Genomic DNA, 19306 nt, shown 5'->3' with positions numbered 1-19306 from the left:
AGCCCCAGAGGTGGGACCCGAAGGCATCTAGAAGCTGAGCACCCACAGCCAACAGCGGCTCTTATTCTAGGAGAGGCTGCTGATGTGCAAGCAGGGGTGGGCTGCACCCTGAGATTCCCTTGGCTTCCTCCCAGGTCCCCCTCACCGGCCTGGGGGAGCAGAGCCAGCTCAGAGCAGCGTTTCTGTTCTCCTCCAGGCGAAAAATAAGGGTCCTCCCCGACCCCTTGGGTCCGAGGAGGACGGAGGGAGAACCAGTGTCCCCAGCTGGGGGCCGCCCCGGACCGCGCATGCGTCACGCACGCGCAGTACCGTCCGCGCACGCATCACGCATGCGCAGCAGCTGCGGCCGAGCCTTGTTGGGCCGTTTGAACGCGCGCGCGTTTGGCGGCGCTCCCCGCTGTGACGAGCGGGCGGGCGGGCGGCGTCGGGCTCGGGCGCTTTGTCGCGTCTCGGTCCCTGGGCTGAGGGCGGGGTGACGTTTCCGAGCAGCGTTTCCGGGGGGCCTGGCGCGGGTGAGTCCGGCCCGAAGAGGGGGCGTCGAGCCCCCGACTCGGCCCGCGTGCGGGGCAGGTTGGAGCCTGGGGGCGAAGTGGTAACCGGAAGTGGTTCGGCCCCTTTGGGAGTCCGGCAACTTCCGGGGGTGGGGTGAGGTAGGGTGGGTGGTCTGCTCTCGGGGTCTCTGGCTGCAGGCACCCCACGACCTGAACGTTCCAGGGTGGGATTCGAGGCTGCGCGTGGGATCCCTGCGCGACGGGGCGGGATGCTGGGTCTCCCCGGAGACCGCCGTGGGTAGGATGGAGGCGGATTGAATCGTGGGTTCTCTCCTCACACTCGCCGAGAAGCTGTGTGCCGGACCCCGCCCTTCCCCGCCAAGGGCGCACCTGGGGAGGTCACGTGGGCACCTGCTCCGGAGAGTTTCCGGAAGGAGGAGGAGCCGCGCTGGGTGCGGGAGGGAGTCCTAGACGCTGTTGGGATTCTGGACTTGCACGCAGTGGACTTGGGTTCGAGTCCCGACATCCCGTCCTGTCTATTCCCCCCCCCCCCCCACTTCCCAGGAGTAGTAAACCCTGTGCACCGCCGGGTGTGGTTCTTCCCCCCAAAACTCAAAACAAGACAACAAAAAAGGTTTAGGGGATTTATAGTCTAGTGAGCAGCTCAACTTTTCCGGTCCTAGTGGTGGGGCCTGGTGAGCATCTTTTGGGGGGATGTATCTGGGATGTTTTTAAGCTCTTTTCCAAAGGCGATGCCTTGTGCAAAGCAAGGTGGAGGAAGGATGGCTCAAGTCTTTTAAAGTAAGAAATGATAATTACTAAGATTTTATTAGTAACTACTTCCAAAAATCTTAACCCTGGGTTAAACATTTAGGTTATATGTTCCACCCCAGGCAACTTTTCAGTGTAAGTACAGAAAATTCACTGATTTCTTTTCTTTTTATTTTTTTAATATATTATTTTTATTTAAGTAACATGATCATAGTTGGGTTACAGTCGCAAACAGAACACCCCCCTTCACCAGTGTAACATTCTCCCCTCCCCCCTCTTTTCTTTTTTTAATTTTAAAACATAAAATAACATTTTGGGCTTCATCCAGTGTTTCAGTGGTTACTCCTGGCTTTGCGCTCAGGAATTACTCCAGGGTTGAGTAATTGGGTGTTGGGGGATGTCATTGGGGATCGAACCCGAGTTGGCTGCTTGCAAGGCAACCCTGTTTCGGCCTCCTACTGGTTAAACTGTTTAAAGAATTGTCTTGAATTGCCTGCCCATTCTGGTAGATTTCTTAGTTGTTTTTTTTTTTAATTTATTTAAAATATTTATTAAAAATAAAACCTTTAATTCAAGAGGTAATGGAAAACTTATTACGACGAGTACACTGATTTCCAAGTGATTTAAGTCTCCTTTGAAAGGTGGTCAGTATCTTTCAACTTAAGAATCGAAAATAGTGAATTGAAGAATTGAAAAATGGAGGTTAGAAAGTGCCAAAAATGAAGGGTGGAATGCTATTTTAGGAAGAGAATAATTTGTTTGTACAGTTTGTAGTAAAACTTGTAATTTCTTTTTTTCTCTCCCATCTTCTGCCAATTTCTTTCATTATAGATGAATAATAAGTTTTTTGCTCTTGAGTTTCTTGGAGGGAAGTGTTGGATAAAATTATGTATTGACATTTACAACATTAAAAGATATTTTCCATTCACTTTTTCTAATATTTTATACATACACACATATTCGTATTTGCATATATATGTATATACAAACACATACACACATACATGGTTTGGGAAGTACTGGCTCTGTTCAATATCATGCCTCACCATGTGTAGAGTACTATCAGCATAAGACAAGCATCCTACATGCTGTATTATCTCCCTGACTCTAGTTTTTATATTTTATTATTATTATTATTATTATTTTGTGTGTGATTTTTGGGTCACACCTGGCAGTGCTCAGGGCTTACTCCTGGCTCCATGCTCAGAAATTGCTCCTGGCAGGCATGGGATGCCGGGATTCGAACCGATGACCTTCTGCATGAAAGGCAAACGCCTTACCTCCATGCTATCTCTCCGGCCCCATAGTTTTTATATTTTTGAAAGTCAAAATGCCTAATACCTACTGTTCATAGTGGTCAGCCTTATGAATTGCAATATTTTATATAGGAGAAAGTTATTGTGATGTCATTGACTGTATCATCATAAAGAAAGGTTACATCAATAAATTTTAGGACTTATTCGTAATCAAGCTGTTTAAATAAAGATATATATATATATATATAAAATAAAAAATAAATTTTAGGGCTTTTTAAAAAATACTTTCTCAGTACTTTTCATGCAGTTTCTGATAACTTTTAAATATATAACCTTAGCACACACTGGGTATTCAGTATGTTTTTCAGATAGTTATAGTATTTTATATAATAAAATTACAGAAAATGTGTATAAGATGCATTGATAAAAGTGAAACTTAAAAATGTTTTATTTGAAATTTTATGTAACTAGTACTTTTTTACATGACTTTAACCATTTTTATTTACAGTTTTTAAGAAAAATGAATAAAAATACTCCATTTTGAGGATATCATGGCAAAATCAAATACAAAATTCAAAGTTTGTTCTCGGGAATCATCAGTTTCTTCTCTGTTGAGCTGCAACCTGAGTGGAAGTAGTTCTAATTCTGGCGGCTCTTTTCGGTTTAAGGATAAACTGTACAGTTCTGCATCTCAGGCTCTGCAGGCTTATATAGATGATTATGATCTCAGCCAAATGTGTTCTGGTGCAAGGCCTGGAAGGCTTAACATTGATAAACGTTCTGCCAATGTGCCTGAATTCTCCGAACATACTTCTAAGCCAAAGAATGGTATGCTTTTTTGTTTGTTTTCTTCTGGGGATTTAAGGCACTTGAAGGCGATCAACTTTTTCTAGTGTTTGAGGGATAAAAAATTTGGGGTAGGGGGGTTGTACATAGTTGTGTTCAGGGCTTACACCTGGCTCTGTGTATGGGGCTGGCTTCAGTGGTGCTTGGAAGGACTAGTACAAATGTTTGAACCTAGGCCTCTTGCATGCAAAGCATATGTTGAGCCTTGCTCTCTCTTTGCTTGGTAAAGGAAATTTTTTTTATAAGTTTGAAATACAGATATTTTCTAAAATGATTTTGAAATTCTCAACCTTTAGCTAGGATCTTCTTTTGACCTTGTTGGAAGGGAAGCTAATGAACATAAATAACAGTGCTTGTTACTGAACATTATTACAGCATCAAAGAAAGAGTAATGAACTGAAGTTCTAGTCTTTATTAGCAAGATTTATGATAAAAAATCCCAACCATTGTGATTTTATACTTGATCCTAGTTGATGGGACAGGATTATTAGTCTTACTGATTTGTATTCTGTGGGACAATAATATTCCTAAAATGCTATGAATTTTTTCTTGATAAGGTTTCCATGAAGATACATTTTGAAATCGTATTTATTGAAAACTATTAGCCTCAATACTTAGCGCTTACAGAAGGCTCTCAAATGGAAAATTTTACAGGAATATGGATAATATATGCCAGAGTGGAGAATTCAATTTTTCTCTCTTTTACTTCATGTGCAGGCTTAGCACATAGGAAAGCAATTATATTTTTTTCTAGCTTGATTCCACTTCCTTTCAATGCTGTGGCCAGTGTTGAGGAACAAATATTGATGTGACTATATTAGTTTGTTGGATATGTGTAAGATGAGAAAGTTGAAAAAAATGGTAAAAACATGGAAGAATTGAGAAGATTGGAAAGCAAATAGAAATGAGTTAAATTGAAGGTGTCAGGAGGAAAAACATGTCCTATTTTATCCACCTATATTTAACAATTTTTCTGATTTTATTTTTATAATTATTATTATTATTGTTTGGTTTTTGGGTCATACCCAGCAGCGCTCAGGGATTACCCCTCTGGCTCTGTGCTCAGAAATCGCTCCTGGCAGTCTCGGGGGATCATATGGATGCTGGGATTCAAACCATCGTCCTTCTGCATGCAAGGCAATTGCCCTACCTCCATGCTATCTCTCCGGCCTTAATTTTATTTTTAATTATTATTTTTGATTTGTCACACCCACCTGTGCTCAGGATTCTCCTGGCTTTATTCTCAGAGATCACTCCTGGTGGTGCTCAGGAACAAATGCCCTGAGAAGGACTGGCCATGGTTGGTCGCATGCAAGGCCAGCACTTGACCCAACTAGATTCTCACCCTTTTATACTTTAATCAGAGCTTTCTTTAGTGAGGATAAAGAGAAAACGGCAGACACACTTTTTTTATTGTTGTATGTTTGTTTTTGGGCCACACCTGGCAATGCTCAGGGCTTACTCCTGGCTCTGCACTCAGAAATTATTCCTGGCAGGCTCGAGACCATATTGGATGCCAGGGATCAAACCCTGGTCCATCCTGGGTCAGCTGCATGCAAGGCAAATGCCCTATCACTGTACTATCACTCCGCCCCTCATACTTTTTATTTATTTATTTATTTTTTAAATGTAGAAGTAATGATTTAATGATTATAAGCAAGACAAAACAATAGTATTGTGCTGCTTTTGCAGACTGGGACAATGAAGTGTTAAGCTACAATTTTTCCCATCACACTTGAAACAATATTCATATGGGATAAACACTCTCATAAATAACTGATGAGTGTTGACACCCACACCAAGTTTGACCAAAGCAAAAACATAAACTGAAAATGTTGGGTTATTCATGTACAAGACTAAACGTGCTCACGCTATTTAAAAATTACCCATAGAAGTTCATAATAAATTGCTTCTATTTCCAAACATTACAGAGAGGACATTTTCCATTGTAGATCACTGGAAAAGCAACTCTGATTTGAAATAACTACTATATCACAGATTAAAGTCGTTTTAGATAAAAATGCCTTTGTCCAGTAATTTGCTCTTTTATTTAGAAACTGGCTTTAGAGTTACAGCAAATATTATGCATTTTAAAAACATTAATTCTACCATAAACAATGGGAAACAGACATAATTTACAAATCCCTTAGTTAAAAAGTTCTTCCTTACTCTGACAATTACCTTAAAAAGTAAACATGTGCAGGCATAGTTTTAAAATTCTTTGGTGTTGTGTTTCTGGGGTTGCACATCTCTACCTCCCAGTTTTAGAGGCTTAACTGAGAATTTCATTTATTGAATATTTTGTGTGATAAGCTTCTGTGTTTTTGTTTTACAGCTTTTGAGAATCTTAATCACAGAAAAAGCTCCTTATCCTATAGAAGAGAGATTATTAATGACATAGACTCCATAAGTCTAACAACTGATGATTTATTAAAACTTCCAGCAGATGGATCATTTTCCGTCACTTACGTTGGACCAGGTCACCAAATCCACAAGAAAAGCAAGAAATGCATTGGAAAATTGAGTTTTTTGGACAGTGAAAGGAAGAAAAATGTTCAAGAATCTGCCATTCCTGTGGGCAAGAATAACTCAGTCACCTCTATTATATGTACAAATTTAAATGGGAAGCAGTGTGAGAGATTAAAAACCTCAAAAGTTGTGACTAAGACTAATAAACACATTTCTGAAGCACCTGTATATGTTGCCAAGAAATTGCCTTTCAAGGACAGTTCAGAACAGTCTTGCAAAGACAGTCTTGCAAAAAATTACCCAAGATGGCTCACAAGCCAGAAATCGGATCTTAATATTTCAGGGATTACTAGTCTACCTGATTTCAAATACCCAGTCTGGCTCCACGATCAAGACTTGTTACCTGATACAAATAGTGAAAGAATATTTAAAGAAGATCAAAATTCCCCTGGACACAGTTACCAGGCACAAAGAACTTCTCGATTTACAAATACATTAGATTGCTTTGAAGATTCCTTTGATCCCTCAAATTCCTTGAGTAACGATAAAGAATTAATTAACGAATATGAATGTGACTGTGATCAAAATAAGTGTCAACATGAGAATCCACTTCTCCCAGGGCAATCCAAAGAGCCATTCAGTGGTAATTTTTTCTTTCTTTCTTTTTTTTTTTCAAGAGCAAGAAACATTTGCTTTTTGTGATTAACTCTAGGAGCTTTTGTGCACATTTTCCGCCACCAATGCCCCCAGTTTACCTCTGACCCTCCCTCATGTTCTCTTCCCTCCTGCCCACCCTCCCCCAACCTGCTTCTGGGGCTGCCATTTTACTTCACTTTCTCTCAGGTGAAATATTTTTTAAGTTTAGTCTTTATTCATTTTGGTACCATTTTTTTTAGATAGAAAGTGTCATTTCTTCCACACTTTTTCCTTCACTTAAAACATACTTTAACATAATTTGTTATCATTTTATCTATTTTTAAGTTATATGAATGCTGTCTTTGTGAGATTTTATTGAACTTTGCATGTTTTCTTAATGTAATTCTTTAAATTAGGTGACAGAATTGAATTGCTTATCCTGAAAGCCAAGAAAAATCTAGAGCCTTGTAATGAAGAACTACCAAAGCCTATGAAAAAGGAGGAGGATAGTCCTTGCTCCTTAGATAAACTGGAGGCAGAGAGATCATGGGAAAACATTCCTGTTACTTTGTAAGTTACAATGGGAAAAGTTTAGTTTTCCAAATGAAAACTCTCAAGGGAGTATGTGATTTTTTTTTGTAAGTAATGAAAAATAATTACCACTGGTCACAGCATAGTCATTGCTTTAGAACATGACTCACCGTATTTTTCGCTCTATAAAATGCACGTAATTTTTAGATGCTCTCCCCTGCACTCAGGCAGTATTCGCTCCATAATATGCTCTTTGAGGGGCGGGGGGGGGGGGGCAGTGCGTCTTATGGTACGAAAAATACGGCAAGTATTGCTTGCTTTATTTAAAATATTTTTTGTTTTTTTTTTAGGCCATGCCTGAAAGTGCTATTCCCAGCAGTGCTCAGGGACTAATCAGTGCCAAGGAGCAAGAGTCCTGCCCTCCTGTGCACAGTGCTCTTTATCTTACCTCACTGTTGCATGCTTTGAGTGGCATGTTTTGGTTTGTTTTTGGACTGCTGACAGTGAGCAGGGCCCAGTTCTGGTTCTGTGCTCAGAGGTTTGATTTGTTTGTCTATGGACCCCACCTGGTGGTGCTTGGGGTTAGAGTCAGCCTGGGGCAAGACTCCTGCTCTGACCCTTAGCCCTTACCCATTTTACTCTCTTCAGCCCCTTGTATGTTTTTAAGTTAAACGATGGTATCATGTGTCACAATTACTCTTGATACTTGGATACTTTTATATAAACTTCCCTTATGTGTTATGTGTTGTAATACAAGCTGTTATGGTTTGGTATGAAGAAGAAGAAACCAAAGCAATTATTTATTTTTATTTTTCAAAACAGTTTATTGTATCATATTTGATACTTTATGTTTGACAACAAAAAGAAAATTACATCTGTAACTGCAGGAAAAAGAAGTTGATGTGTTATTGAAAAAATAAGTCTTGGGCTTGCCTGAAACAACTGAGCAAGAAATATATTCTTAGAATTGTAGGGCTTCAAGTATTACAAACCTGTGAAACTGGAAAAATTTCAGAGGTATCTAAACTGCAGCACTCTTTTTCTGCATATCATGAACAAGGCGTGCTGAGGTTTTTTGTTTTTTTTTTTTTAAACTATTAATCTCTTGATGAGTCAGAATGGTAGTCAGGAGTTCTGCTCTTGAACTGCAAGCCACACTCGATTTTCTTTTTGACTCTTGAGTGAAAAAAAATTCATGCTTGCTAATTAGTTGGTGTCACATCACTGTGCATTTGGTCCTTGCATTACAGTTTTAACAAGTTTGGTCAACAACCAAAGCAATTACTTTGCACCAATAAATATGTTGTGGAATTCTTTTTTTTTCTTTTTGTTTTTGGGTCACACCCAGCAGCACTCGGGTTACTCTTGGCTCTATGCTCAGAAATCGCTCCTGGCAGGCACGGGGACCATATGGGATGCCGGGAATTGAACCACCATCCTTCTGCATGCAAGGCAAATGCCCTATCTCCATGCTATCTCTCCTGCCCTGAAAATCTGCTTTTATTGTAGGCTGGGGTGCTGTTTCCAAGTGATGCTTAGGGACTGGATACAAGCAGGAGGGTTGTTCCACTAAGTGATTCTTAGACTAGGCCTGAGGATATGATGGTGCTAGGACCTGTGGAGCCAGGGATTACCCAGGCCACCCAGTGGAGACTGGGAGTTTTCAGAGTTATGTTGCTCAGGGCCCTCTTGTGCTGGAGATTCAATTGGGACTAACCACATGCAAGACTTGCTCCTTAACCACTGTAGTTGGTATCTTTTTTGTTTGTTTGGTTTTGTTTTTGGGCTACACCTGGTGACGCTCAGGAGTCACTCCTGGCTGTTCGCTCAGAATTCGCTCCTGGCTTGGGGGACCATATGGGACACTAGGGGTCAAATCCAGGTCCATTTTGGATCAGCCTAGTGCAAGGCAAATGCCCTACCACTGTGCTACCACTCTGGCCCCTGTAGTTAGTATCTTTCTAGCCCCTGCCTTTGCTTTGATGTGGAAGCACAAGGCAACTTTCAATGGAAAGGTTTCAATGGAAAGTTTCAGGGGAATCTATGTGTGATGACATAGGCATATTTATAGTATTAGAGAAATGTAGTTTGTACTTTAAAGCAAATGAGTTTTTAGCGTAAGGTTTATATTGAAGGATTATTTGTTGAAGACCAAAATTTAACTCTTTTTAGAGTTTCTCTTTAAAGCTTTAAAAGAGAGAGAGAGATGGTAGGACAAAGGGAGGAATTATATCCTAGTATCAGCCTAGGGAGAGGATGAGGGAATAACCTAGCAACATTAATATCCATCACAGGGCAGATAGCTGGCTTCCAGTGCCTTGATCCTGGAGGCCAGTCTTCCCAGGTATGGGGTTAGGGTACACCCCATGCCGGATGGCATTCTCCCTAGCTTGGGGGGTGCTGGGAGGCTTGGCAGGCCTCCAGCCGTTCCCCTATTTCCCCCTGGACTCTTGGCCTGGCCTGAGTGCCACCTCGGGTGGCCTGCTGTGGGTTCCAGGTGGACTCTATTAGGGGTCTCCAGGCTTCCCCCCCTCCCTACTTTAGGGAGGAGGAGCAAAGGGAGGGGCCGGGCAGATATAAGGCCAGCTCTTCCCAGGTATGGGGTTAGTGAACACCCCATGCTGGATGGCATTCTCCCTAGCTTGGGGGGTGCTGGGAGGCTTGGCAGGCCTCCAGCCGTGAAAGAAAAAAAGAAAAAAAAAGAAAAAAATATCCGTTACATTATTTGATTCTTTCTTGCAGGCTGCTTATATTTAAATAGTACACATTAGGTTTTGTGCTCAATTTTACGTATTAGCAACTTAATTGCTGTTTATTTCCTTAAATCCTATTTAGCAAACCTCCTGTTCCTGTTAACTCTAATGATAGTCCTCAGACATCAAGGAGAAGTTTTGCTAATGGTTCCATTGAAGAATTTTTACATGATGATAATCAGGTGGGTGAAATTAATTTTTTAAATTTATTAGAAGTATATAACTGATCTGCACTTTCTAATATTAAGCGTTTATTAAAAAGACCTAAATCATCTCTAAATACAGCCATAATAAAATGATCACTCCTAAAATTATTTAAGTATTTGTTTGTTTGTTTGTTTGTTTTGGGTCAGACCTGGTGGTACTCAGGGGTTACTCCTGGCTCTGTGCTCAGAAATCACTCCTGGCAGGCTCTGGGGACCATCTGGGATGCCTGTATTCGAACTGCCATCAGTCCTGGGTTGGACTAGTGCAGTTGTAGGCAACCTGCAGCTCGGGAGTCACACGTGGCTCTTTACACTTCTTTACACTTCTAGTTTGGCTCTTCTGTGTGCTGGGCGGGTGCTTCAGGAGTCAGGACTCTGCTCCTAGCCTCTGTCAGTGCACGCCCTATGTGGCTCTCAAAATAAATTTCAATCGTGGTTTTGGCAAGATTTGGCTCAGTTGAAAAAAAAGGTTGCCGACCACTGGCTAGTGCAAGGCAAACGCCCTACCCCTGTGCTATCGCTCTGACTCCTTGTTTTTAGTATTATAAAATAAAATTCTGTGTCTGAAATTGACTCAGTAAATTTTTATTAGGATTATTTTTTCTAGAAAAAATATAAAACAGACTATTATAGTGTGGATTCAATTTTCACATAGGGTGACTGATTATTGAGAGTTGTATGTTTTCAGTTAAGATAAGAAGAATCCCTGTCATTGCAATGATAATTGGAAATAATCACTTTGGACAAGAACTGGGTGCTGAAAGGAGGTAAAGTGATATACATGATACCCCTTCAGTAACATTGCAAACTACAGTGTCTTACTGAATAATGTTCAGTTGCACATATTGTTCTATTTGTAAATTCATCTGTTGATGGACACTTGGTTCAGTTTCACCTTTTGACTAATTGTGAATAGTGCTGCTAAGAAAATAGCTGTCCAAGAACCAATTTGAATCTCTGCTTTTACTTATTTTGCCTAAATAGCCAGAAGGGGAGTTGCATAGTCATTTAGTAGTTCTATGTTTAATTTTCTTGTGTAGTCATTATAGTACTTCCCCAAAAAGTTGCACCTATTTATTGTTTTCCACATTCTCGATTTTGTAGTCTGTTTATGTAACTGGAGAATCTTTAAACTATTTTTACTCATTATTTTTGAATCTCTTGACTAGTGAGAGTTCACATTATTTTTTATGACAATAACTCTCAAGATTTGAAATTAAAATAGTGAAATATTGTTAAACAATGGACATCTTTAGAAGTCTGTTTGTTACTTTGGATTGTTAACAGATGCTAGCAATTTATTTGTAATATGCAAACATGGGTAATCATTAAAAGAAGTTTAAAAGTATTCAGATTATATTCATGATAAGAGATACAAATGCTTAGGTTGCATAGAGTGTATGACTCAGGAAAAAGTATAAGACCATTATTTTCATGAAAATATTCTTAAAAATAGACAAATAATGCAATACATGCATAACTGAAAAATTGAGATACAATACTATGTTTTACGTGATCTCTGGGACCTTTGAATTTTAAAGATAAATGCTTTTCAGTGTTAAGAGTTTGTTCATTTAAGCAGGGGTCTCAAACTCAATTTACCTGGGGGCCGCAGGAGGCAAAGTCGGGGTGATCTTGAGTGCAAAGTCAGTAGTAAGCCTTGAACATTGGGGGGTGTGACCCAAACAACTAAAACAAAACAAAACAAAAAAAGATTCCTCTAGGGTAGGGCTACAAAATGTTGTACGGAGGGCTATAAACGGCCCACGGGCTGCGAGTTTGAGACCCCTGATTTAAAGGTTTTCTTTTGGGGGGGGGGCACACCTGTTTGACACTCAGGGGTTACCCCTGGCAATGAACTCAGAAATCGCTCCTGGCTTGTGGGGGACCATATGGGATGCCGGGGAATGGAACAGCAGTCCGTCCTAGGCTAGCGCTTGCAAGGCAGACGCCTTACCTCTAGCACTACCCCTCCAGCTCCTAGAGTTTGTTAATTTAAAATGAACTAGAAAGGATATACCTTTCTGCTAATCATTGTCTATGAATTAATTTGAGGAAGTGCTGAATTCTAATTTTGATTTTTTAAAAGTACTTTATTTGCATGCAAATCTTACTTATATTTTTGTTTTATACTAGTGGGAAATGGTCTTGCAAAGTAACATATTATTATTTTTCCCACATTGGATTTGGTTGGTTAACATGTCATTTGTTTTTAACTTTAGAGCTGTACCCTTTCTGGAGGGAAACATCATGGTCCTGTTGAAGCCCTGAAACAAATGTTATTTAATCTTCAAGCTGTGCAAGAAAGTTTTAATCAGAATAAGACCACAGAGCAAAACAAAGAAATTAAGCAAGTAAGCACAAACTTGATTTATATCTGTGAATGTGAATGAGACAAGATTTCTTTTTAGATTTATTTTAGATTGACTTAGTTTTAGATTAATGAGCATATCATATTGTACATGTTGCAAACTTGTACTTTCCTTTCTTTAAAAAGAAAGTAGCACTTTTCTCTTTTTCAAACAAAACCACGCAACTTGAACTAGCTAGTCCAGTTAGAGGGGGAACTAAGGGAGGCATCAAGACCAAACAGGTGCAAGACTACTAAGTTGTGGGTTAGATACAGAGGGGACCACATATTCTAGCCGCCCTGGGGTGAGGGAAAAGGAAATGGGAGGTAGGACAGAAACAGAGGTGTAGGGAGGACAATTTGGTGATGGGAATCCCCCCTGATTTTATGTAAATATGTACCTAAAATATTATTGTCAACACTATGTAAACCACTATGATCAAAATAAAAATTAAAAAAAAAAAAAGAAAGTAGCACAAATTCAATACTAGTAGATTCCATAATGAGTTGCTGTGTTTAGTTTTGTTATAAATACAACATTTTATTTTAAAACAATGAGAAGTACGAAAGGTTACCAAGACTTATTATTCAGTGTCTCAAAATTATTCTTGGAGAAAAAATTCAAATGATAGAGCACTTTTCTGCGTGTGTGAGACCTTGCAGGTCATGAATGTAGCTCCTTATAATTCACGGTCCCTCTGATCATCAGCAGGAGAAGCCTGGCTCTCTAGTTCTGTTTATAGATTGTTTATACCCGAAAAAGGAAGCACGCACCAGACGTGGCTTTTGGCTTTCCTGGTGCAGTGCCTAATTTTCCTCCCAAGAAATATCTGCCAGGGGCCCGGAGAGATAGCACAGTGGCATTTGCCTTGCAAGCAGCCGATCAGGACCAAAGGTGGTTGGTTTGAATCCTGGTGTCCCATAAGGTCCCCCCCCCCGTCCCCCTCCCCCCCCCCCCCCCCGTGCCTGCCAGGAGCTATTTCTGAGCAGACAGCCAGGAGTAACCCCTGAGCAACGCTGGGTGTGGACCCCCCAAAAAAAGATTATAAAAAAAGAAATATCTGCCAGAAGGCCCGTTTGGAAAATTCAATTATTGCCCCTTGCGTGGATCACTGGCGATATTTCTGTCATACTTCTTACATGGTAGTGACTTAACATTTTCCTTTTAATTCGTTTCTGCTATACTACAGAAATTCGGCCTTAGCTGTCCTGCAGTCATTAAAGGAATTTCAGTACCCAAGCAAGCTGCTAGAAGTTCCTTGCTGGCTTAGTATATTTGCAACTCAAAATCCAGCCAGCTACCTCTCTTTCTGTCAGCTTTTTTACATCCTAAGGCCAAGTCAGAACATAGCATCTTCAAGACAATGGTCTTCTCTCCTTGCCTTTGAGCATAACAGCAGAATGATTTCTGTCTCAGGGACTTTCCCTGTCACTTTCAATACCTGCTTACGAAAAGGTTTGGTCAGTGTAGAATTAGGCTATTTTACTAGGTATAATTATGTAACCCTTTTTTTAGTGTTATTCTCTATTACCATAGGAAGTGGGTCTTAGCCCCTAGCTAGAATACTATTTCCCTCAGGTTTAGAATATTTGTTATCAAGAGTAAACCAGGATTCCTGATATCCCCTAATTTACATCAGTAATGACAGCTAGGGCCAGGAACTTCTTTGATATGTAAGAATTTAGACTTCCTTTTATTCTAACTCCTAACTGAAACCTATTCTATTCTAAGGTTACAAAACACCTAAAGCTATGTGTATTTGTTCTAAACAATGTACATTGCATTCCTTTCATGTTATGACTGCCTCTTTTTCCCTTTATATAAAATTTTATATAATTTTTCCCCTTTATATAAAAATTTTATATAAAAAATTTTCCCTTTATATAAAATTTATATAAAATATTAAATTTTCCCTTTGTATAAAATTTATATAAAATATTAAATTTGGCGCACTCTTGCCAGATTTCTGTGTTGACCCCACACATACTGCGTGTGGTATCATTATTTCATATTTCATATTCATGCGCTTCGTGTACCTGCTTCTCCCAGTGAGGATTTACGGACCCCACTAAGGTCTTGCTTAGAGACGCAGCAGGTCCGCAGCAATAGATGACCACTATTATGTGTTTTTCTGTCTTTATTTTTGGGGAGGCCTGGAAAAACTTTTTTGTTTTGTTTTGTTTTGTTTTAGTTTTTTGGTCACACCCAGTGATGCTCAGGAGATTATTCCTGGCTATGCGCTCAGAAATCGCTTCTGGCTTGGAGGATCATATGGGATGCTGGGGATCAAACTGCGGTCTATCCTGAGTCAGATGCGTGCAAGGCAAATGCCCTACCGCTGTGCCATCACTCCGGCACCGGAAAAACCTTTTTTATGTTGTACTATTCCACATACTATTGTCTGAAAGTTAGTTACCATGTATTGTTCATAGACATTTTTTCTTAAAAAAACAATTAGGTAAAGTTTTTTTTTTCCATGCATATGAAATTTAGTTTTTATTGAAGAAACCTTTCTTTTTTATTTTTTGGTTTTTGGTTTTTGGGCCACACCCAGCAGCGCTCGAGCTACTCCTGGCTCCATGCTCAGAAATCGCTCCTGGGAGGCTCAGGGGACCATATGGGATGCCGGGATTCGAACCAATGACCTTCTGCATGAAAGGCAAATGCCTTACCTTCATGCTATCTCTCTGGCCCATGAAATTTAGTTTTTACCAATTACAGGATCATCTTGAGAACTTGTGATAGTCTGCTTGAGTTTTATTTTCACTGTATACTCTCATGATTATACATTAAATAGAGTCTGGTCCATTTTTCTTTTTTCCTTTTGCACTGAAAAATAATCTTGAAAGTCTTAATTTCAAACTAACATTCTATTAATATTTAAAAAATAAATTAAAAATACTGTTTCTTGGGGACTGGAGAAATAGCACAGAGGTAGGGTGTTTGCCTTGCATGCAGAAGGACAGTGATTCGAATCCCAGCATCCCATATGTCCCCGAAGTCTGCCAGGAGCGATTTCTGAGCCTAGAGCCAGGAGTAACCCTTGAGCGCTGCCAGATGTGACTCACAAAGCAAAAAAAAAAAAAAAAAAAGAAAAATACTGTTTCTTGTTTCGGATTCAGAGGCTACTGTTAGCCTCCTTCAGGGGATTCTTGGGGGACCAGGCTGTACTGTGGATCGAACCTTCAACTGCATATTCTAACTCTGAGCTTTAGTCTTACCAGCCTAAAGATTTTATTTTTAATGGACATATATATTTAGACACACACTTTAGGTCATTTTAATGATGAATATAAGACATAGTTGGCATTTTAAAACAGAGAAAAATAAACCATTTACTGGTTTCTAGTATGCATAAAATAATACATTCAATACTTTTAAGTTTTATTAGTTACGCATATTTAGTTTTAGTTAAAATAATTTTGGTATATTGTTTTGATAATAGGTTTTGGAAGATGATTTTTCTAAATTACAATTGAAAGAAAGTATGATTCCTATTACCAAATCACTTCAAAAGTAAGTATTTCCTTTCTGAACATTAATGAATCTAGACCTTGGTAGCCAACATTTTGAAATAAAGTTATTGGGTGGAATTAAGCAGTTCTAAAAATAGCTTTATTGGATTTTTTTTGTTTGTTTGTTTTTGGACCACAGCAGTGATGTTCAAAGGGTTACTCCTGGCTTTGCCCTCAGAAACCACTCTAGGTATTAAGGGGGCCATTTGGGGTGCTGGGGATCAGCTGTGTGCAAGGCAAGTGTCCTGCCTGCTGTTCTCTCTCTCCAGTCTCCTCCATCTCTTACTCTAAATGAGATGGAAGATGTGTTTTATTTAATATATATTGATTAAACTTGTTTTTATATTCCCTCGCAGAAATATAAATTCCTGATATTCTAAAGAATGCACATTATAATTATTTGTTTTATTTGATATTTAAAATCTGATAGATTTTTTTCTGAGTGGTCCTCAAGACTCCTGATGGCTATGGGAAGAGGTGAAATTGGAAGAATAAATTTAGAGAAACATGGGCAAGTTCCTTGACTTGACTTTCTTTTTTCTAGTTTGAGGGATGGTTGAGTTTTCTTCACTGAGTTCTGACCGTAACTAACAATCTTTATTTAAAAAAAAACAACAGTTTTTTCTTTATTGATTATTGATTGTAATTGTTACTTGTTTCTTTCTTGCTCATTAAAAATAAATTTTTCTCGGGGCTGGAGAGATAGCATGGAGGTAAGGTGTTTGCCTTTCATGCAGAAGGTCATCGGTTCAAAGCCTGGCGTCCCACATGGTCCCCCATGCCTCCCAGGAGCAATTTCTGAGCATGGAGCCAGGAGTAACCCCTGAGAACTGCCGGGTATGACCCAAAAACCACACATACAAAAATTTTTTTCTCAAGACCTTATTGATTTGTACTTTCAAAAAGTTATCTACTTAATATTTTAAAAATACTTAAAACAACACACCAGAAAAAAAATTACAAAGAGCTGTTGTGGGGCCGGTGAGGTGGCGCTAGAGGTAAGGTGTCTGCTTTGCAAGCGCTAACCAAGGAAGGACCTCGGTTCCATCCCCCGGCGTCCTATATGGTCCCCCCAAGCCAAAGGCAATTTCTGAGCGCTTAGCCAGGAGTAACCCCTGAGCATCAAATGGGTGTGGTCCGAAAAAAAAAAACACCAAAGAGCGATTGTGAAAATTACATTAAAAATTTAAGCATACTGCAATATGGACTATTATTATTATTATTATTAAAACTTTAGTGATTTATTAATTGGTTTCTGGGTCACACCTGGCGGTGCTCAGGAGTTATCCTGGCTCTGCACTCAGAAATCACCCGTGGCAGGCTGAGGGACCATATTGGATGTGGGGAATGGAACCAGGTTGGCCGCATGCAAGGCAGACGCCCTACTGCTATGCTATCTCTCCAGCTCCATGGACTATTATTGATTTTTTTGTTAAACTACTGCTGTGACCTTAAAAAAATAACTTAACAAGATATAATTTTTAAAAGTGAATACAGAGTTTTGGGTGAACTACTTTAACCCTCTCTCAGTTCTGGTCAGATCTCAAGTTTTCATAAAAAAAAATTCTCAGCATTTGATACTTTCTAAATTTGTTTTTTGAAAAAATATTTTTTTTTCTAATTTTGAAGTTAATAAATAGTGTATTTATCATTTGCTGCTCTATATTTCCTAGTCAACCCTTAATACTGGTTTGTAATGTATTTTATGCTTTTTAATGAAGGGCTTTGCACCATTTATCTCGCCTGAGAGACCTGGTTGATGATACCAGTGGGAAACAGTCACCGAAAATGTGAAGAGGAAAAATAGAACTGTTTAACCAATAAATAATCACCACAATACAGTATTTTTTCAATTGCTTAAGTGTACATTAAATGGAAATTTTAAGCCATTAGTCTGTAATTGTTTCAAGTATTATGTATATATTTATTTATTAAAAAATACCCTGAAATGTCTATGGGTTTGTGGTGTATCTTTATTGTGTGCCAAAATACCAGAATGAAATGGAAGGACCCATTCTCTGTCCTATGCTGAATTTGATCTGTAGACCAGAAAAAATTTAAGAATCTCTGGATGACACAAAAGTGAGAAGGGCTGGAAGTTCAGCTTACTTCATGAAGCTCACCACAAACAGGGATGAGTTTAGTTAGAGAAATAACTACATTGTGAACTATCCTAACAATGAGAATGTACGAGGGAAATAGAAAGCCTGTCTAGAGTACAGGCGGGGGTTGGATGGGGAGGAGGGAGATTTGGGACATAGGTGATGGGAATGTTGCACTGGTGATGGGTGGTGTTCTTTACATGACTGAAATCCAAACACAATCATGTATGTAATCAAGGTGTTTAAATTAAAAAAAAAAAAAAAATATATATATATATATATATATATATATATATATATATATATATATATATATATAAAGAATCTCTGGATGATCTCTGTGCTTGAAGCCTACGTGGATTTATTTTTATTATAATCATCTTCACCATCTTTATTTTTCATCTGATTCTGGATTATTGAAAAACCTTGCTTAGTTTCTGTGTATAATCTTCCTCCTCCCCCCCTTTTATTTTTTTTAAAGTGAAAGCAACATAGTTCTTTATTGAAAGATACTTGCTTTGATGTGAGGGGGGAGAGAGGAATGTGTTTAAGGGAGAACAGGCAAGCCTTTTTTGTTTGTTTTTAATGATTGAAACAAAACTTATCTAAAACTGCAGCTTCTGGAAGAACCAGTTTGTTCTTGTAGGCCTGTATTTCTCCTCGAAATTTTGAACTTTGCTTCTTGCCAAGCTCTGCAGATGTTGAAGAGCCTGGCCTCTGAAGGCCGCCTTGATAGTTTTGTTCATGGAATATCAGTAGGAAAGTTTGAGCTTTGACCTTAAAAGGAAATTTTATCAAAAAGATTAAAAAGATTAATTCTAATCTTGCTCAAAATAAAATACACTATGTACTAAAGAAAAATATGTAAATAATATAATCAAAATATTTTAAAGAATTGATATAATTATTTAACATTTATTTTGTGAATATTTTAAATTTCCAGAGTTTTGAAACTGTTTTAAAAAGCAGATAATGAGCATAGTTATATATTTTTAATTACATTTGAAAAATAATTTCATCGGCATTTTTTAGGTATATTGAAAAACGTTAAGTGAAAGTAAGTTTTCATAAGACTTACTTTAATTGAATATGAGGAAAATAAGTCCAGTTCTGATAATTATTTAGGTTTAGGGATGAAATTAATAAATATGTGATTATTCAAAAGCCAATTGGATTTTTTTTTCTGGTTTTTGGGTATATCCGGCAGCGCTCGGGTTACTCCTGGCTTTTGGCCCTGGCAGGCTTGGGGAACCATATGGGATGCTAGGAATTGTCTGCGTGCAAGGCAAATGTCCTACCGCTGTGCTATCACTTTGGCCCCCATTCTTTTCTGCTTTATACTCATCTTTCACTAAGGTCATTTCCTATTTTTGACATAG

At 39.0% G+C, this 19306-nt stretch overlaps 1 protein-coding gene across 1 annotated transcript; it reads left to right on the top strand.

Moving 5' to 3' along the window:
• The first annotated feature begins 463 nt into the window (after positions 1–463).
• C10H18orf54 (chromosome 10 C18orf54 homolog) lies at positions 464–17777 on the top strand. Its single transcript, XM_049782153.1, has 8 exons — positions 464–512; positions 3027–3346; positions 5700–6476; positions 6886–7039; positions 9836–9935; positions 12182–12313; positions 15756–15826; positions 17547–17777. Exons 2-8 carry the CDS (start codon positions 3070–3072, stop codon positions 17617–17619), a joined length of 1584 nt encoding a protein of 527 aa, XP_049638110.1. The 5' UTR covers positions 464–512; positions 3027–3069; the 3' UTR covers positions 17620–17777.
• Positions 17778–19306: the final 1529 nt, after the last annotated feature.

This window comes from Suncus etruscus, chromosome 10 (genome assembly GCF_024139225.1).
Source record: "Suncus etruscus isolate mSunEtr1 chromosome 10, mSunEtr1.pri.cur, whole genome shotgun sequence".
Classification (NCBI taxonomy): Eukaryota; Metazoa; Chordata; class Mammalia; order Eulipotyphla; family Soricidae; genus Suncus; species Suncus etruscus.
The sequence above is the reverse complement of the archived record's forward strand: the minus strand, read 5'-3'. Positions and strand labels throughout refer to the sequence as shown.

What these genes read in the sequence shown, in the direction of transcription:
- C10H18orf54 (XM_049782153.1), top strand. Translation starts at nt 3,070, where the DNA reads ATGGCAAAATCAAATACAAAATTCAAAGTTTGTTCTCGGGAATCATCA. An exon ending in ATCCAAAGAGCCATTCAGTG is followed by an intron (nt 6,477 to 6,885) that starts GTAATTTTTTCT and finishes TCTTTAAATTAG; the next exon opens with GTGACAGAATTGAATTGCTT. An exon ending in GAAAACATTCCTGTTACTTT is followed by an intron (nt 7,040 to 9,835) that starts GTAAGTTACAAT and finishes AATCCTATTTAG; the next exon opens with CAAACCTCCTGTTCCTGTTA.